A 26,100-nucleotide genomic window follows, 5' to 3' on the forward strand; every position below is an offset into this window, starting at 1 on the left:
TCCTCTTTCTTTCCTGTGAAATTAACTCAAATGACCCATTCAGACTGTGACTTGCCATTAATTTATACTATAGCAAAAGTTCAAAGCATTGGTCTTTTGTTTGTTAGTTTTTTTGTTTTGTTTTTGTTTGTTTTGTTTTGTTTCATTTTGTTTTGCGACAGCGTTTCCCTGTCTGTATTCACGGCTGCACTGGAATTCGCTCTGTAGCTCAGGCTGGTCTCAAACCCGTCTCTCCCTCCTGAGTGCTGGAATTAAAGGTGTATGCTACCATCTCCTGGTGCAGTTGGGCTTTTTACCCCTTGCTAGTGGTAGCAGTTAACTCTACGACACACAGACTAATTAATTCAAATGATGCCTTTGTTGGTCTCAAGGGGGCACAAAAATAAAATGATCAAGTTGTAAGTGGTAATATCACTGAGACATATACCTTTTCAAGACTACCTTAAAAATTGTACAGATGCAGTTAATATAGATGAAAATATGCAATATATGTAGCACTAATACATACGTTATGCTCATGTATTTGTACATGTAGGTACCTGTGTGCATATGTACTCATACAAACATAGTATACATGTATTACCAAGAAGAAAGCCTCTGTATGTGTGCATGTGCATGTGTACTAGCTTGTCAGCCTTTTCATTAAAATGACTGAAGAGATGCCTATGTAAATACACTCACAATTATGCCATATCCTTGGATTAAAGTATTTATATATTAAAATTTATTCTAATGGGTTTTAAAAATAAATTTAGAGTTTGTGCTTACTGAACCCAAACACCAACTCATAAAATAAAGCTTCTTTGTTTGTGGCAAATTTTTTTGGCATTAAAAAACAAAATGCAAATGAGATGTCAAAAGAATCCCCAAAATGGATTTTATTATTCAGGGATAATAATAATGTTGGGGAGGTTGAGGGGACTGGAAAGAGCCTTTCTTCTGAAAGCAATGAGTCAATGATGGTCCCTTTTGAAGCCATCTTTCTGTTTGGGGAGCTATAATTAAGAAGCATTAGCAAGTGAAGTTTGGGTTTCATTCCCACAGGGCTTCCCCACATCCTTCTAGGACACCCCCCAAGTCCCACTTACCTGGAGACTTGGAACCACTCCTCTTTTAGGCTTCTGTTTTGTGGTTGTTTTCCTCTAGCTTTTTATTCTCCTCCATATTGCCAAGGTCCTTGTTGACGTGTTTTGATGCAGTTCTAGAGGATAATGAAATAAATATCACATAGTCACTCTTTTTTTAAATTGCTCTAGTTTGAAAATATTTCTGAAAAGTAAGGTTATTATACATCTGTGAGGACTGACTGAAAACAACACACTGCAAAGAAAAAAAATATAAATGACTCTTTAAGTAGAACTGAAACATAATTGATGATACAAAAGTAATTGTGAAACCAGATTGTACAAGTTTGTTGGACTCTGATGTAAGTTGGGCTAATTGGGCTAATTTTCACCAAGTTACTAGAGAAACGATTGTTATCATTTTATTCCTGGTAGTTAAAAAATATTTTGAGGGAGCTTCATTATCTCAATAGGCATACATTAACATGAGTCTCATCAGGCCCAAATCAGTAGGCCCAGCCAATGTGGAATGGAAACCACAGAAATTCTTGAGCCAAAATAAAGTTTTCCTTCTTTTGTTGTTTATCTGAGATTTTTCCATCCCTCCCCAAAATCTAATTAATACAGATTACAAATATAAAGATGGGAAAACTGGTTTCGATGTCAGTGAATCTGTGAATCTGTGGAAAAATGCTATATTGAAAAGTAATACCTGCCCAAGTTAAATATACTTGTCATGAGGAAAATTTAGTGAATTTTGAAAAATTGCCTAGATAAATGTAAATAGAATTGAATTCAGAATAGTAAACAGTGGTAGACCATTATATTCACTCACAGGTACTGCTGCTCCCACAAATTAACACAAACTCAGTTTCCACAGGACAGTTTTAGCTATTCATGTAATTTATAGATTAGCAGAATCATAATGTACATTTTCATTGGTATTTGCCTTTTAGTGAAACTCAGCTATAAGTCTGTAATGTTCATAGTGATAGGCACTGTTTGTTCTGTAGTTTTTTAGGACTTGAGATACATAATTTAGGTTGTTTCGGTGGGTCTGTCCTATTTCTTATTGCCTTACTTGCCTGTCCTTTTGATTTCTGGGTATTTGATGAAGTATTTATGGGTACTTTAGCCTTCTTGATGATTGACTGTGGCATTCTCATTAGGTAGTTATTTGTTTTTTTTTCCTCTAATTTTCTCTTGATTATTTATTGTATATGTTTACTCTGTGCTTGCTCAATCTTCTTTTTTTTTAATTGTTGACACTGTCTAGGAAAATTGTTTGGGCACCATCTAATCCAGTTTGTAGCATGTAAGATCCTGCCTTTCTGTTGTTAAATGGGGATGATGAGGGGAAATTGCCATGTTTCTACCAAGTTCTCTGTTAATGTGAGGCTCAGGTGCAGTTTGTATGAGGCTTCTCAAACCTGTGTTTGTCCCCTACCTAAATGATAGCAGGTCTCTCCGTTAGTATGTGTGAGAATGTGGAAATAATATGTACTATCCTAACTCTCTGGTCATAAATATATTAAAGTATTAAAACATAAAAAATGAATACTTCAAATTTTTAAAGAGGTAGTTACAGAAATAAAGTTCTGTGATTTCAAAGGGAAGAAAAGCAAATAACTTGTACTCTCAGATCACGTGGACTTTGTGCCAGTACACAGTTACTGGATTGTGCTTCAAAAATGAGAGCCCAAGCAGCAAATGCATCTCAGTGATTTAAAGAGGAAAAGACCAGTTTTTGGCCAGAGTGAGGTAAAGGGAATTACTGGAGACAGGTGAAACTGCAGAGAGGATCATGTGACATCCTAGGAGGATTCCTTGATTCTTTGTCTGTCTCCTAAATTGGATATGCTATTCTAATAAAATTTAAAATGAAGCTTCAAAGGGATCAAGCTGATTTGCAAGCAGTTTGAGTACCACTTCATATAGAACTCAGAATGTAACAATGTAATATCAATTATTAAGATGCCTAGAAACAAATGAAAATTTACTAAAATGATGTAGAACAATGTTGGTCTAGGAGGTCCTTCTTTCTATGTGTTGCTTGTATTGGTTAATGAATAAAGAAACTGCCTTGGCCTGATAGGGTAGAACTTAGAAGGCAGGGAAGATGGAACTGAATTCTGGGAGGAAGAAAGCAGAGTGGGAGAGATGCCATGGATCCGCAGCCTGAGATGGATGCTGGTTAGAGCTTTACCCACTAAGCCACGACCACATGGCAATACACAAATTAATAGAAATTAATTAAGTTAAATTAAGCTGTAAAAAATAGCCAATAAGAAACTAGAGCTAATGGGCCAAACAGTGATTTAATTAATATAGTTTCTATGTGGTTATTTTGGGACTAAACTAGCTGGGTGGCTGGGACAAACAAGCAGGCTGCCCCCTGCAACACAATGTCACTGTAATAACATGAAAACTGGGTGAATACAAACCTGAGTAATTAAATAGGGAACCAAGGCTCATAAAACAGGCATTATATATGAGAAACAGGAAATTTTAAAGGCAGATCAAACACTTCGAACCAATTAATAAAAATTAGAAATTACAAAATCATTGTAATTCATCAGATGAGCTTATTAACACCTCAAACTTTAAAACAGAAAAAATATTGAAAATAAAAATATAACTATAAAATAGTTCAATGTAAATTCTAAAATTAAAAGAGCAAAGTTTGTGTGGATATGCACACATGTGTGCATGTATGTATGTATATGTTTGTGGGCAAATGTGTTTGTGTGTGTGTCAATGTATGTGGAAGCCAGAGGATAATCTTGGGGTCCCTACAGAAGTACCATCCACCTATATTTATCTTTTTCTCTCCCTTTGGCTAAACCTCTCATTGTCCTGGAACCTGTCAATTGTGTTAGACCTGTTGGCCAGAGAATACCAAGGATCCACTTGTTTCTGCCTCTCCAGTGCTGGGATCACAGGTGTAAGACACCCACCCTGGATTTTGAATGTGGTTTCTGGGGACAGAACTTCGGTCACTGTGCTTGTAAAGCAAGAACTTTACTCACTGAGCTCCCTTCCCAGCACAGACCAAGGTTTTAAAAGGTAGTCAAGCCTCAACAACTTGTGGTCTAAGTTAATACATTCCCATGCACAAACATTTGGGGTTTCATGAATAGAAAATGGATGAAAGTCCAAGTTTGAGAAAAATGAAAATGTCTAATTATTTTACATTAAAAATACAATCTGGAAAATGAGACATCATTAAAGTGCCCAATATTCCAAAAGTTCACAACTTGAAACTCTGTACAAAGAAAATAGATCCAGAAAAGTGAAAGTGGAAGAAGATGATGATGTAACTTCCTGTCGGTAGATACTCCTTTGTGGTAAGACTAGAACAGTCGAAAACCTGCCTATTTCTGTGACCCTTTAATACAGTTCTGCATGCTGTGGTGACCCCAACAAAAAAACCATTTTGTTACTACTTCATAACTGTAATTTTGTTACAATTATGAATTGTAATGTAAATATCTGATAGGCAGGATATCTGATATGTGACCTCGGTAAAAAGGTCATTTGACTCCCAAAGGGGTTGCGGCCCACACGTTGAGAACCACTGGACTGGAGTTAAGTGAAGTTACAAACATCTCAGACGCATCCAAACATATATATTCTAGATATAATTAGCTTAGTTTGTATAATGTTACTTGTATGTATGTTTTCAGGACTGACAATTGTGTACTCTTCCTTGGGGGAGACTATTTCTCCTGATCTCAGTATTCCTTGAATTTCCATAGTTCCCATCGTGTAGGAGTTGAGAGTTCTCTTCCCTTAAAAAATTATTTTGGTTTTTGTTTTGAGAATGATATCCAAAATTAGATGGAATTTTATGGAATAAATACCTTTTAATTTTGGAAAGTTTCCAGAGATTTGAAAAAAATTACAAGGATTAGAACTCCAACTCCAAATGACAAAGACAAATTATTCTCTAAATCACTCTCTTCTGCAAAGCACTTATCACCCATTTGAAGGACAAAGCACTTACAAAGCACGTGCTCTTTACAAATAGATTAAACTATAAATTATGATCACTGCTTGTCTTAAATTTTCATCAGTAACTTTTTGTTTACTTTGACTGCAAGAGAAAATTTAAATCATAGAATCATGACGGGATTAAACTAAGTAAACTAAGATGGGAATGGAAAGAAATTCTATCCTTCACCATGAAGTGTAACTTGTTAGACGAGAGGGTGGTGGTAGCAGTGGTGGTCTGGAGGTTAGTGGATGTCCTGGTTAGTTTTATGTGAACTTGACCAAAGCTAAAGTCATCTGAGCAGGGGGGAGAGACTTCAATTAAGAACATTCTTCCATAAAGTCTGGTTGTGAGCAACCTCGTGGAGCACTTTCTTCATTAGTGATGGATGGAGATGGCCCTACACATTGTAGGTGGTGCCACCCCTGGGCTAGTGGTCTCAGGTTCTACAAGAACTGAGGCCGAGCAAGCCACGGGAAGTGAGTCAGTAAGTATCAGTCTTTCATGATCTCTGAATCAGCTTCTGCCTCCAGTTTCCTGACCTGTTTGAGTTACTGTCCTGACTCCCTTCAGTGATGATCGTTTGAGCCAAATGATCCCTTTCCTCCCCAAATTGCTTTGGTCATGGTGTTCCATCATAGCAACAGTAACCCTAACAAAACAAAATGTGCATTGGTGTCAGTTTGGAGCTATAAGACCCTGGCCACATCCTTCCTCCTAAAACTCTTGTTCTCTATAAATAGAGGAAAGAACAACACCCACATATGTTCATGAGAAAGTTCGAGGTGAGGCACAGGGCTCAACAACCTGATGTTACAGAGCTGTTGCCAAAGGCCACATGGTTACTGAAGAGATCAGTTCAAATCTATGTCTTAGCTCATCTGAAAAAGCAGTTCTGTGAAGGAGCTAAAGCCATTAAAGTAACTTCAGACAGTCTCAGGACTCTTCAGGGATATCACCAAGTGATTATATACTCGCTTTGAAGTCTTTAGCAGATAAGGTGGAAATGTCATTGGTTCTGCCTTCTATGGATGGCTTTATTTTAATATTTTAACAATAATTTAGTGGGGGTGGGGAAGTGGGAAAGTGAAGGGGGTTCTTGAGAATATAGGTTCAACCAATGCTGAGGGCTATCATTGAAAGAAATAAAAGGACAAAGCAAAACCAAACCAAAACAATAGAGAATTTTATATCTCTGAAATAAAATAATTTATATTGTAGTTATTTAATAAGTTTTGGGGTTTTCAAAAAACAGACAGTCATGTGTTCAGTGCCCTGTTTGAGTGTGAGGAAATATTAACTCTTCCTGACTGCAGGGTTAAATTCTGTGATTTATATTTTATAGTGTGCTCAATTTACACCACATAAGAGTGCCAAGACTATGAGTTTTCAGGACGGGCACTTTGGCAGTGGAAAATTGCCAGTTCAAGCAGTCTGACCTTTGACACCTATACAGGTGATTAGGGGCATATCCAAGATAATAGTTATTTCCCCCTATTCCCTGGTCCCAGCTGTCAGCGGGATGAGTCTTTTCTTGGGCCAAAGTTAATAAAAAGCCAGAGGTGGTGGAGAGAGCTTTAATCCTAGCTGACAGTGGGCAGCAATTTCGTGACTTGGAGAAGAATAAACAGTTGGTTTTATTGCTACCACTTTCAATTTACTATGCTTAGACTTTGAGGCCGTTCTGAGAAATTCCTCACTAGAATAAGGAATGCACATGTCCTCTGTTAAAAAAAAGTAATCAGGAATTAGCCTTTGTATCTTAGCTAACAGTTAGTATGTGGACTGCACAGTAAGCAGAAGACTGAAGATTAAAGATAAAATAATAATAATAATGATAAAAAGGACAAATACTTAAAATGTAGTTAGGAATTTGCATTGGTTTGGTGAAGTGGCAGCTGTAGGTTTCCCTAAGATCCATGACTTTACTAGCCCCATGTAACTGGCTAAATTCCTGGTACCAAGCATGATTTTACTCTTGAGAGGAACTCTACAGCTCTTAAAATGAGGACTCAGCAAGTAATGACCTTCCCCTTCAAAACAGAAAAGTTCAGGCTGATATATTTAATCATAAATTCTACCAACATGCAACGGAGATGTTATATTGACCCTCTATAGTCTTTTTGTAAAATTAAAAAGAGGAGGATTCTTTCCTAATGCATCCTGCTAGGTCAACAGGACCCTGATAACAAAACTGGACAAAGACACTACCAGAAAATGACAGGAAATTATCTCTCAGGAACAGAATTCCTAAATTTAAATAAAACTAACAAATCAAATCCAAAATGCACAAAAAACACACACCATGATCAGCTGGGATTTATTCCAGGTTGTGAATGGATGACTCAGCATTTAAAAACAAATTAATTCAATCCAAACTCAAGAAGAAAATCATATAAGTCATATTGAGAGATGACAGAATTCAATATCCATTCATAAAAAAAAATCCACAACCTTATGTGATGGTTCATCTCAGTTACCAACTGCAGGGATCAGAAGTCAAGAGGCATGCCTCTGGTGGATCTGTTAAGGCAACTTCAGGAGGTTGTCAAGGAGGGAAGACCCTCCCCTGGGCTGGGCAGCTCCTTCGGGTGGGGGGTCCCACAGGAAGACGTGCTATAAAGATGGGCATTGCTTGTCTGCCTGATGACTTTTGCTTGTTGCTGGTGAATGCATCTGTTCCAATACTGTCCTGCCATCCTTCAATAGCACCAATATCTGCTTCTTTGTCCTTCAGATACGAACTGAAGATTACTGAACTCATGGCCATTACTGAAGCATTCAGCTTTGTGGATAGAGCAGCTCCTGGGCTCTGCGCATCTGCGACATGCTGTGGGCCAACTAGGACTAGTGGTCATAAGCTGTTCCAGTAAATGTACTCTGATAAAATATCTGATTGTTTCTTTAATTCCCCAAATCTTTTTGGTTTTGTTTCAGTGTTTCAATCCCCTTGCTGAATTTGTCTTGTGTAATCGGGACTTTCTCCTCTAATTTGCTGTTCACTTTAGAAACTACCTTCTCAGAGTCTCAAATAGAATCCTTTCATTAAAAAACAAAACACAACAAACAAACAAAAACCCTGACTCCATAAAAACAAGAAGTTCCCATTGCAGTCTGCAGCTTGGCTCTGTATCAGCGAACATCCCTAATACTGATACAGAAAACAAGCTGGATCATAGTAAGAAGAGGGAAATTTCCCCTTTACCTTGGAAAGGATAACAGAAACAATGATAATTTTCTTTTTTGAGCCTTTAATTTATGTTTACACACATACTAATGCCAAGAGGCACATGTGTTTTACATGCTACAGGTGTAGGAATTGAGTCTGTGAGATATTAATAACTTCAGTTTCTCCTAAATGCACAAAAATCCAAGGTTAATCATGACAGGGACAGGTAGTTATATTTTTCCACAGGAAGCAAACTGCGATCTTTTAAAACTATAAATGCTCTATTTTGACGCGAGTCCTTTCCTCAGAGGACTTTCAGATCAAACCAATAGCACAGAAAGTCCTGGTTCTGCACTTAGTGGCCAGTGACATTGTAATTAGCTAGATCCACCAACATTTCCTCTTTATCCTAGGTCCCTTTTAGTTTCTTATTTATGGTTTGAGAGAATAATGGGGCATTTTCTTTTTGTTTTTCTCTTCTGGATGCTTGCCAAATTTTAAGTGCCAAAAAAAAAAGCAAGAAATGAAAAGAAAGGAAGATCCAGACTTGGATAGCCCTATCTTTAATACAAATGGAGGGATATGCCATCCCTGAATTTGTGGCATGTTCCTCCCCCATGGGAGGATGCAAAACGCACAAAGGTAAAGTCACATGTGGACTCTTAATTGAAAAGTAGTACTGATGAAGTAGCAAATATATATGAATTTATATGGAATATGAGAAAACACTAAATATACAAATGAATATATTCTTCAATTCTACTTTGAAATAAAAAAAACTGATTCTCTTATTTTCGATGTTTCCCATAACTAATTCAAAGACCATCTCTCCAGTGTTGTTAAAACTCCATTGCTTTGCTAACTGCATTGCAAAAATTGGTCTTGGGGATTCTGAACTAAAATCATGCGTCTGCACTTCTTCTGTCAGTGGCTTAAGGGGTTAACACTCATAGTGCACAAATGTAAGCTTATTCTAGAGGTTCGGGAAGGGATTAAGGGCACTTAGAAATCTGAAGCATCCCACACAAAGTCTGTTACGTTGAAATGGTGAGAGCTGCAGTTTATTACATTGATTACCAATAGTATTAAGTCTATCAAATCTGGCACATCTTTCAAATAAGTAGCAGTCACATGTTAGGACTGGCCTTTAATTTTAATTTAATGACAGACTTTAAAGGGAATGTTTGAGGTCTAACCTAATCACATTGTTAAACAAAGTGTCCAGCATTTATCTGTGATTTGAGTTTTTTTTTTTTTTTTTGGTTGCTATATGTAACAGTTCACGTAAAACAGAGACACACTTTTATTCAGAGGACATTTGATGTCTGATGAGACATTGGCCATTAACATGACTAAAATATTAAGAGTTCTCTTAGGGCTTGAAATTTATTTTAACTGTATAAAGAGAAGTGATCATGGCTCCGTATGGGAATGGACATCATGCATATCAGTCACAAACACAACAGAAAACTTTTTATGGAAAAAAGCTACAAAGCATCATGAGCTATGGTAAGGCCTTATCATGCCTGTAAAACAAATAATTCTGCCCACTATAATTAGCTATCACAAGAAAGTCTCTTTCACAGTTAAAATATGAATAACACTGGTGTCTACTTTACAGATGTATTGTGGGCAGTCAATCTATGGTTATCATGCTTTGTTACGTTCACACTTTCCAGCCATGCCTCCCTGCCAGGAAACTCTACTCAGATTGAAATGGGCATATTTATAGGATGAGATTAAGATTATAGGTTTGAGCTCACTTTATCTTTTAACTCTCTCTCTTCATAAAATATAGTTTTTGAATTTTTAGAGGGATTAACTCAGGCATACTGAAAGCCTAAAATTATGTTACAGCTTGGTTCCAGCTCTAGATATTCTGTCATAAAAACAGTTATTCGCTTATAAGATATTATTTTAAAGCCTTTCAAAACATGCACAATACGGGACTCCATGTCCCCTTGTGCTGGCAATGTAGACACTGCAAACTCATATGGAGTGCCATCAGCCTGATGTGGAGGATGTGTAGATCTTATAGAAATTATGTGCACCTGAATCTTGACTAATACGGAGTGGCTAACATCTACTTACTGATCGTTTTCATCAGCTTAACCAGATATTCGGTAAAATCACTGTCAAAAGATCTTTAAGGTCTGTCTTGCATGGTGTACCTTATGATTTCAATCATTTTTTAATTTAAACTTATCTAAAGTGTCTTAAATGCATTTGTAGTATTCTGTCTAATCAGTGTTTTCAATAAGGCCAACGTAATCATGTTTCCGCATCTTAATTAGGTCTTTACATGGAATAAAGTTATTCAGTTGGAATAGAGGGAGACAGCCTCACTTCAGTGGAGTTATTTTCTGGTCAGATCAGACATTCACAGTCATTCACAATCCCTGAAATATGTAACTTCTTTTTAACTAATCTCCATCAACTTCAAACAAAAAGTTTAGGATGTTTTTCATTTAGGCAGTGTGTGCTTAAGAAACAAATCTACCAATGCAGAAAGCAAGGACACTAGCAAAAGTAGCGGCATTCAGAATGCTAAGAAAGATAAGGAGACATAAGCACATCGCAGGCCACACCCCTGATGTTAGTCCTATAGTCACTGCAAAGTAAAACAAAGCATGGTATGCCCATTTGGAGGCTGTATCTGTATTATTATAGAAATTACACCCATAGTGGGGGTAGGCACAATCAGCACGTTGGAGTTATCCAAGTTGGAGGCGGTGAAGACCAAGAACCCCTTTGTGCAACTTACTTGGATTTCTTCATGTAGAGCCAATAGACGACACCAGCCACGAGCGCAGCAAGTAGGAGACCAACTACAATTCCCACAATTAGTTTTGCCTGGTCATTCACCTTTTCTCTGTTCTCATCTACAAGAAAGAAAAAAAAATCCATGCAATTACAGCCAGTGCTAAAGAGTTTGAAATGAAGTTGGTACCGTTCTAACTTATTAATGATGACTAAGGCTCACTATCATGATTTACATGCAAACTGGTGATTTTAAAGGGTGAAAAGTTTAGAACTTTGACTGTCTTGTCTCATTTGATATTGTAATTCAAGTCAAATTTGGACAGCTAAGAAAATCACTCATACAGGGGCACTTCATAGATCTTGAGCTGATAGTCAAGGAAGGAGAGTTGAGTCTGCAGTATAGTACCTACCACTTATATCGTCTGCCTCATCGTGTTCTGGAATACTTACTGAAATGAAAAATGTTAATATGAAATTAAAAACAAAATTTATGGATAAGTGAAAGCCACCTTTACCATTATAGTATGATGTAATAATACTTAGTTAAAACAGCTATTCTACAACTAAGGGTAAAGAAAAGAAAAACCACACTGGATAGAGCAAGAACATCCCTACAAAGAAATTAATCTTGTTTTAGGGAAAGTAGTTAAAATGCAAGTGTTTGAATCTATTGGAGAAAATTTACAACCAACAAGTTATGGTATTTATCTAAAATCTATATTAATTTCCTACTGTCTACATCTTTCACTAGAACTTCTTATTAGGAGAAACAAGTTGGCCCCTATGAAGTCTACAATGTTGTGTTCTCAACTCTTCCGCTCCTGCTTAGGAGAATTTATTTTCATTTTCTAGGATCAAGGACACTACTATTAATTAGGTTCTCAAAGAAGGAGTTGGGGTGGAGGTTATAAGTGGGGTGCTCAAGACATTACACAGCACCCTACCCTATATGATGTTTGCTAGACTTGCAAGTTTCTGATTGTGCCATGATCTTAGTACAGTTAAAACTCAATGCTCTTCTGGATTATCATTAAATTACATAAATATTCTTCAGTGTGCCTGAGTCTGCATCAGAATTCCCTATGATGTTAGAGAAAATTCAGGGTCTTAAGTACTCAGGGAGTACAAAGTTTGAAGTGATTGTTTCAAATACTGAAAAAAAGCTGAAGTATCTCTTTCAATAGGTTAGTGATAAAAATATCTTTTTAGTTAAAAAATGCAAAAGGATAAGTTCTCTCTAGATAGTACAAATCAATACTCACAGAATTGCATTGTGAGAAGTCAATGAGTGTATTTTAATTTTGTTTACTTTTGCTTTACAGCTAATCCACTGGGCCTTTATATTCTAGTCCATCTGTTAGGGGCCATTATCTTTTGAAATTGTTTTGTCCTACAAATTCCTATTTATTGTATTCATAACATACTAATGCAAGGATTCCAACTGATCAAGAAATAAACATTTGGCAGCAGGTCAGCTAACATCCTGTCTAAAAGTGAACTTTATTCTCGGCCAATACTGATTTAGGGTTGCCATAGTAACAGCAACAGGAATAGTAACAGAAATGAAAATGGCTTCTAATTTTCCAATAAATCATATTTTTCAAAATGTTTTTCTCCCTCAAAAATACATAAACTAGGATTTCAATACTGACAGATTCTTCAGTTTTATCTAAGATAATTTCATTTTTTCCATTATGATTCAAAACTGACAAGAGAAGGGAAACTTTTCCAAGCTGAGTTCATTAATTCTCATGTCTTTTTTTTTACCCTACTAATTTGTTAATTGGTCAAATTTATGGCATTTCTGTATAAAGTAAGGGTAGGATAAAAATACAATAAATTGTAATGCAAAGTAATAGCAGAATTAAAAATTTATCTAATGTGTCATTTACAAAAGTCCCTAAAATTAATCATGAACTATCTGACTTTGTATCCACAGCATAGATTAGATATGAGCTGCCCATTGCTTATTCTCCCTTGCATTTGGAGGGATTCCTGTGTTAGGGGTAAGGGTCCGAGTCTTAATATATGAAATAACTTAAACTGTGAAAACAAGGGTAGTAGAATGGAAACCAGGAAAAAAGAAAAGTAACCTTATGGCGATGATAGCAAATGCAAAACAGATGTATGAGACTTACCATGATGCAGTACAGGGAGATGGGACTGAAGATGTAAAGCTAATGAAGAATAACTTCAAATTTTCTTACGGTTTTAATGCCAGAAATGAAATACTCACTCGCAGAGACATTGAGGGAGTTTACTGTTCTCTCCAGTTGGTTTTCTGCTGTGCAAGTTAGTGTAACATTCTCCTCGGGGGAAATGATAATTTTACTATAATACCTGCCATTGATATAAGGAGACTCCTCTGTCTGGAAGAAGAAGGAAGATAAGGTTAGAAATGGAAAAGCATTTTACAAGTCTGGGACAGAACAGTGGTAGATGACTCAGGGAAGGTGTGCTGTTCTACTGTCTGTGCTTAAATCCTTAAATGGGGAAACTACAGATAAGGACCATCCAGGTCCTCTACTGCTTTATGGTTACGGCAGGCAGAAAAGAAATGAGTAAAGCAATAATGGGACCTGTCTGTCTAACATTCTCTTGCAATTTTAACACATCCATCAAACTTTTCTTTTTTGATAGATGCTCAGTGTCAGTTAAACTTTTCCCATGATACTTGTTTCAAAGCATGTAATTAGTCATTATAATCACTAGCTTCCTTTCAGGGAATATTAGCATTTAATTATTTGTGGATATGGTCAATGGGCTTTTTTTTTTTTGCTATAAACATCTATTCTATTATCTTAATTCTTTGCAAAACGGGTATCTATTCTCTTACCTTAAATCTTTTATCAAAGTTCAAGGAATATAATAATTGTTTATGGGTAAATAAAATCATCGTTTCTCTCAGAACTTCCCTGTGCTAAATAAAAAAAAAAGTAGATCCTTTAGTGGTGACTTAAGGATTAACTAAAATGCATTTGATGGTCCTGAGACACAGATGGGGGCATCTTTGGATGTGGGACCTTCAAACGTAAGAAACAACGCAGTAGCAGTGTTTCTTAGTTATTTGTGTTTCATCTTTTGAGAATTCTCTGTTTAGATCAGTACCCCATTTTTGGAGGTTTGTTAAAAAAAACTATATAGACTATTTTGTTTGGGGGTACATATTATGGTTTCTGATGCTGTGTTTTTATGGGATCTCTGCAGTGAGAACTTATGCCTATGCATTTATGGAGTTTTTATATTCTTTATTTTATTTGTTTAGTCATGATCCAGTTTGTTTGTTTTATTTTATCTTCTCTTAATTTATTGTCCTGTTATTTTTAGATGTCTGCTTGCTTTTGAATGAGAGATAATAAGAAAGGGTATAGATTTGGTGGAAGTGGAGGTAGGGAGAATCAAGGAGAGTTGGAGGAGGGGAAACTGTAGAACTATATTCAGAATATATTGTATGAAAAATTTATTTTCAATAAAAATAGGGTAAAACATAAAAAGTATACATATTGCCTAACAAAAAATCTTTTAAAAAGGGATTTGAAAATTAAAAAAAAAATAAAGAATGTAGTAGGTTCATTCTTGGGATTAGACACAAATACAGCACAAGTCAAGCCAGCATGCATTCAATATTTTCTTGGTCACTAACTTGAATTGTGGCCTATATTTTCCTCCCCTGGTTTTATTCTTAATTATACTGTAACTGTCTATAGGGTAGGTATGCAATAGCCTCTGTTTCCTGGGAGCTACCTCCTGGTTATACACTGGTAGGTTCATCATGCTTTGGAGGGGGGAGCAAATACAATATTATGGATGGATCATCTCAGATCTAGAACAAGAAAAATACCACATCATCCCTGAGGCCAGATGAAAGTCCTTCTCTGTGACAATGAAAAATGGCATGATTGTTTCTGTCCTTGTGGTACATGTACCTGCTGTTCTCCCCAAGTCTTTGTGCCTGCTACCTCAGTCTCTAAAAAATTTACTCGCTTTATTCTAGCATGGCCTTTTACATTATTATATTCATTTATGCATCAGATTTATGAGTGCTTTTTTTCTTCTTCTGTCTACTTTCCATATCAGCATCACCAGTACCTACAGGTTCTTTTTCAATGGCACTTAACTGAACAAGAGGGAAAAACAGTAGAGCAGGGAGGAAACATTTATATTCTTTGAGTATGTTACTTTTAGCATCCGATTCTATAAAGTACTTCTTTACATTGTCAGCAATTCGGGTCTTTATTCCGAATAGAGAAGCATGCATCTTCTCAGACTTGATGGTCTCCTTGTCTCCCTGCCCTCCCAGGAATGGACTTTTTACTTGCGTGTCTCAAAATGTGTTTAATCAAGTCAGGAGTCATTGGCTTCAAGCGTGACCACTCCGAGGGCTCTCTGCTCTTGAGCAAATGCAAATGTATCTGTATGACTCATAGACAAGAGCCCAGATCCACCATGTTTAGCAAATGATATTATATGAGCTGAACCAGTGGCTCGCTTCTCCACCGGGGAATGTGGAGTTTTCAGCTTAAAATTCATTTGCATCTTTTTGCTTTATATGTGTCTGCTGAAACCTGAAATGGAGAGTCCATGTCCTGTGGCTCTTTAACTGGCTCTAATGATCTAAGCAGACATGAGAACCGCTACAGAGAAAATTTAACTAACGTTATAGTAGCACCCAAAGAGATTAATTAATGGGATTAAAGCCCTGTACCCTTTAATAGGCTGGTTTGTTCTCTCTGTCTTATTGTCTCTCTCTTTCTATGTCTGACTTTGTATTAAGAAGAAAATATTCACAGCATTTGTAAGTTGAAAATCTTTGTGGCTAATGGAGTATCTTACAAAGGCTACAGATATTACATGTAGATTAACATCGTGTACAACCTAGATGTTACATTTGGCTATTCTTGTTCCAGTCCTAGCCCTCTAATCAGCAAACTGGACCATGTATTTCCAAGCAGTGACTATGTGGGTCACTACCCCTGGAGTCCAGATTCAATAAGCTATATCCTTTAAGCACATGTAAACAGGCAAAGTAATGGCGGCTCTTGTACATTTTATGGCGCAGAAAAGTATATACCTTAATGGTTTAATTATCCGTTCCTCAGGAATTAATGACCATGGAGAAGCATCCAGTTTTAATTCTTTTAAAAGCAGATACCACAACTTACTGGTTTAAAATCCATGGACCTGGGATTTAAATGTGTTCTTTGATGCACGCGCTCCTTCAGAGAAGATTAAGATGTCAGCAAGCACTTGCTCTAAGCATATGTTGCGTATTTCATATGGTAACCAAACCAGCCTACACTTCAGTTACCTAAATAAAGCTCAGCATGGGACCAGGGGCAGCACTGAGGAAGAAAAATACTTGCTTGGTTTATGACGCTTCCACTGCCAGTAATGGTCCACTGGATAGCTGGTTTCGGAAACCCTTCCACATGGCAAATTATGGTTTTAGACAGGCCACTGGGGTCAGTTTTCTTCGTCATTTTGATTTGAGGTTTTCCTAAAATATTGTTACAATTGAGACATTACAATTGAAATATTAAAAGAGACCAAATATCAAATTCTTAAAGAAAAAAAATGCTGCTGATTCAGTTCATTACCTTCTACAATGAGTGTCAGTGATTCCCTTTTCTTCAGCCCTTCAACCTCCTGAAGAGCCGTTTCACAGACGTAGTTTCCGGCATCCTGATAATGAAGGCTAGAAAATGATGGGCTTGATCGAAGCCTGATATTATCCTGTAACGCAAGGTGCATTACTTCAGAGGGCACAGCTTCTGTTTCTATTTATTTTTATTTTTAGTCACTGCGAGTGACGTGTGTGTGTGTGTGTGTGTGTGTGTGTGTGTGTGTGTGTACGAATGTGGTATAAATCTGTGGTACGTGTACCTGGATGTGTGGATGACTACACCTGTGTATGAGTGTATGAGGATCAAAGCAGGTCATCTCTTGTCCTGCTCTAGTGTCATCTGTCTTATTGAGTTGGGATGGGGTCTTTCACTGAACCAGAAGCTTACGTTTTCAGCTGGGATGGCTGACTCAGGAGCTAAAGGAATCAGTCTGTATCTGAACGCCAATGCTGAGGTTTCAGACACACAGTAATATCTGGTAGGTGCTGGGGATTACCACAAGATTCTTATGCACTGAATAAAGGGATTGAGTTCTTACTCACTAAGCTATCTCTCCAGCGCCACAATTGTGAATACACACACACACACACACACACACACACACACACACACCCTAATATATCCATAAATATATTATGGGCTCTTACTCTTACCTTATCTAATTGTTTGAAGGATGTAACTATATCAATAGTGCAATGGGTTTATATTGAGAAACGTCTCAAATGTCAGTCCCTACTTACTGTTAGGACTGCTCCATAAGCCATTCACGGAATCTAAACAGGGCTAGTCATTAATGCCCAAGACTTATCTGATCTGAATGGCCATCAACACTGGTGCTTCATTATAAAATGATAAAAATTATGTAAAAATTCAGTAACAAAACCTTTTTATACTTCTTACTTTTCCTTTTTTGTTTCTTCGAGGCAACTATTCTAATTTCTAAAAAGAAAAACATTTATTTTTTTAAAAAGTTACTTGACATCAAAAGATAATCATATTTTTAGGAATTTAAGTTTAAAAACAGATAATAAGACAAAATTCTAAGATTATAGGGTTTTGTACACTAGAATTTTTTTCTGCTCAGTTTCCTATCAACTAATATTGAGTAAGAATGTTGCTGAGCAATAATGACATTAAGGTTCAACCAATAGGAGTAACTGCATTTTATGTTTAAAGTAGTTGACTTAGTTCTCAAATTCATTGACTCTTCTACTTGCTTGTTAGTTATCTAGCTTTGTGACCATTAAGCACTATAAATAGTATGTGTTCCCTAAGGATGATAAGGAGTGGTGGTGTAATTATCGAAGAGAAGAACAAACGGTGAAAAGAATGTGCCTAAGAGAAAGTGAAAGAAACTGTTCTAAGAATGAGAGAATCCTGGGTGTGGAGGTGCATGCCTTTAATCCCACCACACAGAAGTCAGAGCCCAGCTGTCAAGAAGAAGTTCTAGTAAGAATATGCCTTCAGGATGTAGGTGGAGACTGTTTTTTCATTTTTGACTGCTTAGACACAAATAATCACACAGAAACTATATTAAGTACAAGACTGTTTGGCTAATGACTCTAGTGTACTCTTGGCTAGCTCTTACATCTTAAATTAAGTTATTTTTATTATTTTGTGTCTCACCATGAGGCTGTGGCTTACCGGGTATAGTTCTGGCGTGTCCTCCTTCGGCAGCAACATGGTGTTTCTCTGACTCCACCTATTCTCTCTTTCTCTATCTCTTTTCTGATTTCATGCCTGTCTTTTCTCTGCTAAGCCATTGCCCAAAAGACTTTTACTAATTAAATAATATTAATAAAACATATTCACAGCATACTGAGGAAAATCCCACATCAGCATGATTATTATAAGATAATCTTAACCCCTGTTTCAAATTATGTGGATATTTATTTTCTCATAACCTTGTCCATGCTTACGATGAGTGTTGAGGAACACTAGCCAAGGTTGTAAACAGTGGTACCATGGACATAGACTTCTGCTTTAAGGACAAGCTTGACTCAAAACACCAATTATACAACCTCCTTTCCCACTCGACAAATGTAGAAATGACTGGGCCCCAAGTCACAGTCTTTGATTTAGAGTTACATGATTACATGAGCTTACAAAGGAAATCCCAAGAAAGATCATAGTGTGTTCTAATTGCTTCCTAAGGTCTAGAGGTGAAAGGGCCACTTAGTATCCAAGAGCTCATCATTCGGAAGGACCTGCTTTTAGAGATTGAAAAGTTTTCTCAGCACCAAAGGGGAGGCAAGAATGGTGTAACTGCAGCACAATAGTCATGCTCCAGAAAGCCTGAACTTGAGCCTCTACTCTCACGTGTAAATTTTCTGATTTATCTGCCGGGATTTCAATATAAATGATGGGAAAAGTAATTAACGGGCTGCATTTTTTCACAGAGATGCTACCCAGCAGGATGTCAAAATATTGGCAGTTAAAATGTACTATAAAAGGTTCATCCTTAAAGTACATAATTGCATGTGCTTGTGTGTGCGCATGCATGGTGGATCGCTCTTCATTATGTAATCACAAAGCAACACGCCAAGCTAAGCTCCAACCCATCCATTAGCAATGCCACAGTGCAGCTGAGTGCCTCTACAATTTACTGTGGTTTGACAAACACTAGAGAGGAGAGGTGTGAAATAGCACCTAGATGTAAGCATACAAGCCAAGCATAAACATGCACACTAGAATGTAAAGCGAAAGAGAAAAGGTGATCAAAAGAACCCATCCTAAGCAGCAGGGCAGCAGCAAAGATCTGGACTCACTTTCATCCACACCACGGTCGCATTCCTACTGGCGGATATTGTGCACGACACAGGCAGGGCATCGCCGATCTGCTTGGTCACTTCCCCACTTGGGTTTAAGGACAAATCCAAATCTGTGAGACAGGAAAAAAAAAAAACCCTGCTTGAATTGAAAACTACAAGAAGGCAAGATAGTAAACATAAGAATAAAAATCATTTTTCTTCTAGCATACTTGAATATCAGAAATGACTTATGTGTGTAAGACAACTGGACTGGACTGCAGAAGATTCCGCTTAGCCTTACAAGCCAGCACTGATGCCAACTTGGACAAACACATGGACGACTGAACTGAATATGCACTGATTTTTAGTTAACATAATTGATGTTTGGGGTGCACGTAAATATTTCTGGTGGAACTTATCACCTTAAGAAAAAAATCAGCTCATTTCAGGAAGGAAAGAAGAATGAGTAGGTAAACACAAAAAGCAGTTGATAAGGCATTGCAGTGGAAAATCACATATATTTAGACAGCAGGTGATAAATGGGAAAACTATGAGATAGTTTCTCAGAGAAAATTGACAAATAGTTGAATTATTTTTGAAATGAGATTCCATTTTCCATGCAGTTGAAATTTTGAATAAGACCTATTATTAGGTACCCTTTCAATAGATAATCTTTAAAATGCACAGGATAAGCATGTCTAAGGATGTAGAGCCTTTCAGTTGAAAAATGGTTTCTTAAATATAAAACTTATATTATTTGTAGGAAGAAAATTCAATTCAATTGAACATATACTGTCCTACAGCTCCTATGTTCTAGGCACCAATGGAAGATGCATACACGACGATGATTTGACAACATAATAGGTCAGCGGTACTACGCACTCCACTTTAGTGCATTAGTTATGAAGTCAGAACCTAGTAACAAATCTATTACACATTCAGGTCTCCGTAATGACCTGTTGAACTACTACTAAGTCATAGCATAAGCAAACAATTGCAGGAGTAAAGAGAACTGAATCGAACTTGTTTCTTTGTATAAGACAATGTTTTGTAGTCTCCTTGATAACTAAGTGCTTTGGTAGGTGAGGACACAGCATAATCCTTTCCATGTGGACAAAACCCAAAAGGTGAGATCAGGCTGCTCAGTGTTGAGTAATTTAGTACTGATGTTTGTAACTCATACATACAATGTATATCTAACTATAGAGTTAAGTTTAGAGCAGAAGTTCTTTTGTGCATTTTGTCTCTCTTTTATGGTTTCATTACAGTTTGCCAATCATTTGCTGTGTCATTCTTTAAAAGGAATATGTATGATGTATGGATGTGGTAATAACTTGTTGGTGTGTGTGTACATGTGCATATGGGTATTATGTACTTAGGAGCAGGTATATATAGAGGCCAGATGTCGATATCAGCTGTCTTCCTATATTTCTCCATTTTTATTTTTAAAGATAGTCTTTAATCACGAACCTGAAAATCATCAATTTGCCTACACTGGGGGGCCAAAGAGCTCCAGAGATCTGGTGGTCTCTGTCTCCCCACCCTATATTTCCTCCCCATTTCTTGGGTTGCAGACTTCTACCTAGAGATGCCTTTTTATTTGATTGCTGGAGACTAGAACTCAAGTCCTCATGATTAGGCAATGTACTGACTCAGGTATTTCCTCATCCCCAACAATGCCATTTCTAGTGGTCATCTTTGCTATGAAGTTGTACACATCATGAGAGTGATGACCATGCTTTGATTTCCTCTGGCCTATCCCCAGGGCCTGGCATATCAAGACTCTTCGACATGGTTACTAAATGAGTGGTGGAATCACATGTTTTCTACTTTACACTAATGTTAATAGCTGTGCCGTCTTGTAGAAAAGTGGTTTCATTAGAATGTTTGGGTGAACTATGTTTGTATGAAAATTAAAGGAAGGGAAACTTGGGAGCCTTTGTTAGTAGAGTTAAGAGGTTGACATTGAGAAGGCACATGATTTTAAAGGATAAAATTGACTTTGAAGGCTCCAATGAAGTATCTCTGTTAGATTTGGCAGAGGAAGAGCCGCTGTTTTAACAGTAACTCAGGACTGTTGGAATATGGTGTTACTGTGAGGTCTGCTCTGCATCCTTGTGCATATATGGATCTTGCTTCTCCATCAACATTTTGCTTAATTGTTTTTGAAAGGGAAACAAATCCGAACTTTGTGAAACAAGGAGCCAAAGATAAAAGGGCAAAATATAATTTTCATGTTAGAATATCCTGTAGAATAACATAATGATGAGAATAATCATTCTTTAGCCTTTAAGGAGATGTTCAGACCTTGAGACCAAAGTTCCAGTCTAGCTATGAAAACAAGAATGCGTTAGAATAATAAAATGCACCAAATTCAATTACCCTTCCTCATACTTTGTTTGAGTTTCCTTCCTGTTATAAAGTATCATTGAGATATGATGTGGCTGCCACCATATCTTCATCCTTGTAGTCTGTAGTCCAGCCCTCCCTGCCTATTCTACCTGCCATACACAGAACAGCTCTCCCCTCTAAAGATTTTGTGTGTCTGTGTACCTAACATCTCTCAACCATAAGCACAAGTCTAAGGAACTGGAATATCAAAAACTAGTCTCAAAGTATGATTGACAGGGATATCAGATGACTCTTCACAGGTATTGTATTTGTAGGCTGTGTTCCTTTAATTTCCATCATAGAACAGGGTTAGATAAATGGTCCCATGAGTGACGGGACCACAGAGAGGGGAAAAACAGCACCATTGTTCTGTGCATAAGGACAGAGAAACAAAGAAAGGTCTTGGCTGTGAACAGTTTTCAGTACTTCTCTGTTACCACCAGGTCTCCTCAGGCATCAAAAGCCACCATAGGGTTGTATGAGCCCTCCTGTGTCTCCTCCCAGCTTTAGGTCCTTACCTGTATGTTTTCCAAACATTGTAAATTGAGGACACAGCAGCATGGGCTTAGAGCAGTTTCCTTTAAAGTTTTTTGACTTTGTTTTCTTCCATTCCTCTGTCTAAGCAAATTCTATTCTGACTGTGTGTGAGCTCCAGGTCCTCCACATTGTTCTCTAGTGATGCTTTTTGACAAATTCTTCGCGCTTGCTTTCAGAGAATGTGGTCAAGGTGGATAGCCTAGGTCCCGTCCTTAAAGCTTGCAGATGTTTTGAGTTCCTCAAAATCCCTGTGCTTCAGAAAACTCTATACTAGACTCCAGGGCATTCTCTCTGGTGCTCTTCAGTACCCTGTCTGCACTACTGCCAAATCTCATTCACAAAACAAAACAAAGCCAAGTCACCTCGTGCTCTGTAGGACTAAGGCAGATCATTTCTAGGAGAAATCTTTCTCATTACATTGTTGGGTGAAAAGTTCATTCAGCCTTTCACACATCCCTAAACAAGAAGCACTGTTATTCTAAAAAAATGTATGAGTTTTATTCTTACCATGTGGCAGTGTCAATAAAAAAATAAATCATTACTTTTAAGAAGCATCTGATATGTTAGCAATATCAACTTTTGTGATTTATAAAAAAAAGAAGTCACTCAAGTTTCATGGTTGGTCTTTTCATTTTTGGAAGATTTCTTTATTTCATTACTTTGTGTGGATGAGATCCTTGCTAGCATGTATGTATGTTAGCCATGTCTGTGACTGGTAACCTCTGAGGTTAGAAGAAGGCATTGGGACCTCAGTACTGGAGTTATAAATACTTGTGAGCCTCCATCTGAGTGCGAGGGAACTGAACCTGGGTTATCTGCAAGAACAAGAAGTGCTCTTAACCACTAAGCCATCTCCCAGCCCTCCACGTGGCTGTTCTTAATGGATCTTTTTCCCTATAGTATTCTTTGGGACTAAATATAATTTTGTAGCCTCTGGAGTCCTCCAAGTAGATTAAAATTTAATAAAAGGTGTCACTCAAGGTGATTTTTGAAGAGGTTAACTTTCCAACAATTTATTACACTTTAGCTCTTAGTCACCTCTACTTCATCTCCCAGTGCTGAATATGTAGTAACTTTGTGTTGCCTGGATCTGAGTGCTAATATGATTCGGTAATTTAAAAATGAGATATATAATCTACATTATTCCTGGTAAAATGCAAATCTTGTTAATATCAAGAATATCTAAAGAGAGCTTAGGGGTATAGCACAGTAGCAGAATGCTTACTTAGCATGTACAAAGCCCTGGGTTTCATCTCCAGAACTGCATGAAATAAATTATGCATATTATACGTATATATTTATATATTCAGTATACATATATTTCAATATATAATGAGTTATTTAAAGATCATATCCACATTACGTAGTATTACAACAAATTGAAGGCATTTAGAAAAAGGATTTTATCATCGACAACTTTGCAGTTCCCAGACTCACACAAGATTCAATGTCGAATGGAAACCAAACTGATTAAGAAAGATAAATCTGCACTTAGAAAAGTTAGCTAGGTAATATTATTAGATGCCTTTGAGGTGCAGCAGGTCTGGAGGAGGTGACTTACAGTGAACTGTGATGGCTGTTGAAGCAATCATGCTTTTTTGGTCGATGAGCGAGCATTTGTAGTCTCCTGTGGCATTGCGCCTCACATCTGTCAGTGTGTAAGTATTTGAGCTTCTTATTCCCTCAGGCTGTCCCTTTGGATGGAGGCAAAATGTCAGAAGGTTACACTTGGTAGCAACAATAAGAACGATTATAATTCTTGAGGATGGTACAATTTTCTCAGATATGAGAAAAAAGTGACCAAACTTTTTGATTAGACAAACATCTGAGAAACATTTTAAATTTAAAACACTAAATTTTAAAGGATATTTTATATTTTATTAATATTTATTTTTTTGAGCATAGCTTGAGTTTGAATTTTAAAGCAGTGTTTTATATACCCATTTCCCCCTATATATACACCAATATATTTGAGGAATTCTAAAAGAAAACATGAACTGGGTCTTGGGATATACACCTTTACTTGCAGCATTCAGGTGTTGGGGGCAGGATTGCAAGTTTGAGGAGAGACTGAGCTATATAGTGAGACTGTCTCAATGAACTGAAGAATGGAGATGTATCTTAGTGGCAGGGAGCTTGCCTGGCATGTGCAAGGCTATTAGTTTCATTCATTCATTCAGAGAGAGAGAGAGAGAGAGAGAGAGAGAGAGAGAGAGAGAGAGAGAGAGAGAAAACAAGCAGATGAGAAAGCCAGTCATTTATCTAAATTACAATGATAGACAGAAATGAAGGAAGCAGGGAGAAGAATGAAAAGCAGCAAAAGAGCAAGAGCATCAAGGAGGAAGATGAACAAAAGAAAGGAATCAATCAGAGGAGAGCAAATATAGAGAGGGCAGGAGTATATGCTAACAGCAAGTGAGACAATCAACAGATATATTTCTAAAGACAGAACACGAGTTTGGCTCTAAAATTCCCCATAGTCAAAGTAGAAAGTTGGTTTCAAAACTTGTATTTGTAAATGAGAAAATGGTAGTATATAAATTTAATAGGAGAAACAATGCTATCTGCCAACATTTATTTTTTATGAGAAGCTTCTTGTACAGATGTTCTCAGTAATGCAGTGGGTGATACTGTGAAATACCACCAGCCAGGCTGTGAGTGAACTCATAGTCATCCCATGATTGCAGTTTTTACTAAGTAAATGCACTATTTGGTAGCATATAGCTTTCCTCAGTAAGAAGGTGGTGAAAACACTTATCTTCCAGTTAGGCTTCAAATCTGAATGGAAATATTTAAAGAAATTTCCTAAAGTATCCCAGATGCAGACCATTACTTTCAGCTATGAGAAATACTGTGATAAGGAGGCCACAGGATTATTCTACCAACCTCGCTAAACTACACAACAGAACTGTCTTTGCTTTAAGAGATCTGAGCATGTCCAGCGCAGCCTGCGGGTGGATGGGATCCTCAATCACATTAGGCCACTTGCAATCATGTCTTTTGATTTTACAGTGATCTACTTCTGAAGGGCAGATTTTGTGTCTTATTTGGATGATTACACCCTGAGTCTCTGCAACTATGGTTTCCTGTGGTTGCCTCCTTTTCCTCTTTACATCTGAACTCTCTAAACATCAAGGAAAAGAAGAAAGGGCAGGGGATGGGGTTACAAAAGCTTTCAACGGAATTCTACAGGTGGTGTTTTGTGTTTTCTATTCCCAAGAATAACCCGTTCTTCTCACTTTAGCTACCCAAGTACATGCAATTGTTCATGCCAGTTAGAAGCCAGACAACAGGACAAAATGATAGTCATCAGGTTCAACCAACGCTTAAGCACTTACTGGTAAGTAAAACATGAACTCCGCAGGAGGCGGGTTGCCATTGCCCAAGCACTGAAGAGTGATGTTGTCTCCTTCTTTGACGGCAGTTTTTGGTGGCAGCACTTGTATTGTCACCTGCTCTGTAGGATCTGCAGGAGTCACAAGCAGAAGTTAACCATTTTTGTCAAGTACCAAATTACTCTGTGCATACAATGTAAATGACTAAATTATACACAATTTTCTCGAGAAGCTAGTAATGGTAATTACTTAAATGTATCTTTTTATAGAGGGATTGAAGTTAATAGCCACTTGCTATACCAAGTACTAATCTTAGTTAGAGCAAACTACAAAGAACCGTGTTACATTAAAAAAAAAAAAATCAATTTCTTCTTAGCAAAATGTCTTTAACTGAGGTGGCAATGACTGTAATTATTTTATGTGTAAAAGACCAGTAGAACAATCTCACCGTGTGACTTCATTATAAGGAAATT

At 37.2% G+C, this 26,100-nt stretch overlaps 1 protein-coding gene across 5 annotated transcripts in view; it reads right to left on the bottom strand.

The window, feature by feature from the left end:
- Nucleotides 1-1,088: 1,088 nt before the first annotated feature.
- The window catches only part of Alcam (activated leukocyte cell adhesion molecule), a 175,727-nt gene continuing 150,715 nt past the window's right edge, over nucleotides 1,089-26,100 (bottom strand). For 2 of the 5 annotated variants that reach the window (XM_050163451.1, XM_050163455.1), the window contains 9 exons: nucleotides 25,631-25,758; nucleotides 23,854-23,986; nucleotides 19,383-19,495; nucleotides 16,588-16,723; nucleotides 16,354-16,487; nucleotides 13,227-13,359; nucleotides 11,401-11,439; nucleotides 10,992-11,109; nucleotides 1,089-1,201 (listed from right to left, as the gene is read on the bottom strand). In XM_050163451.1, coding sequence (XP_050019408.1) covers nucleotides 1,114-1,201; nucleotides 10,992-11,109; nucleotides 11,401-11,439; nucleotides 13,227-13,359; nucleotides 16,354-16,487; nucleotides 16,588-16,723; nucleotides 19,383-19,495; nucleotides 23,854-23,986; nucleotides 25,631-25,758 — 1,022 coding nt within the window. In that variant the 3' untranslated portion in view covers nucleotides 1,089-1,113. Of the gene's footprint in view, nucleotides 1,202-10,991; nucleotides 11,110-11,400; nucleotides 11,440-13,226; nucleotides 13,360-16,349; nucleotides 16,488-16,587; nucleotides 16,724-19,382; nucleotides 19,496-23,853; nucleotides 23,987-25,630; nucleotides 25,759-26,100 lie in introns of all 5 variants that reach the window. The other 3 variants (XM_050163454.1, XM_050163456.1, XM_050163452.1) reach the window with 2 other exon arrangements.

The sequence above is a fragment of the Alexandromys fortis genome, unplaced genomic scaffold (genome assembly GCF_014885135.2).
Source record: "Alexandromys fortis isolate MF-2015 unplaced genomic scaffold, M_Fortis_MF-2015_v1.1 scaffold_131, whole genome shotgun sequence".
In the NCBI taxonomy this organism is placed as follows: domain Eukaryota; kingdom Metazoa; phylum Chordata; class Mammalia; order Rodentia; family Cricetidae; genus Alexandromys; species Alexandromys fortis.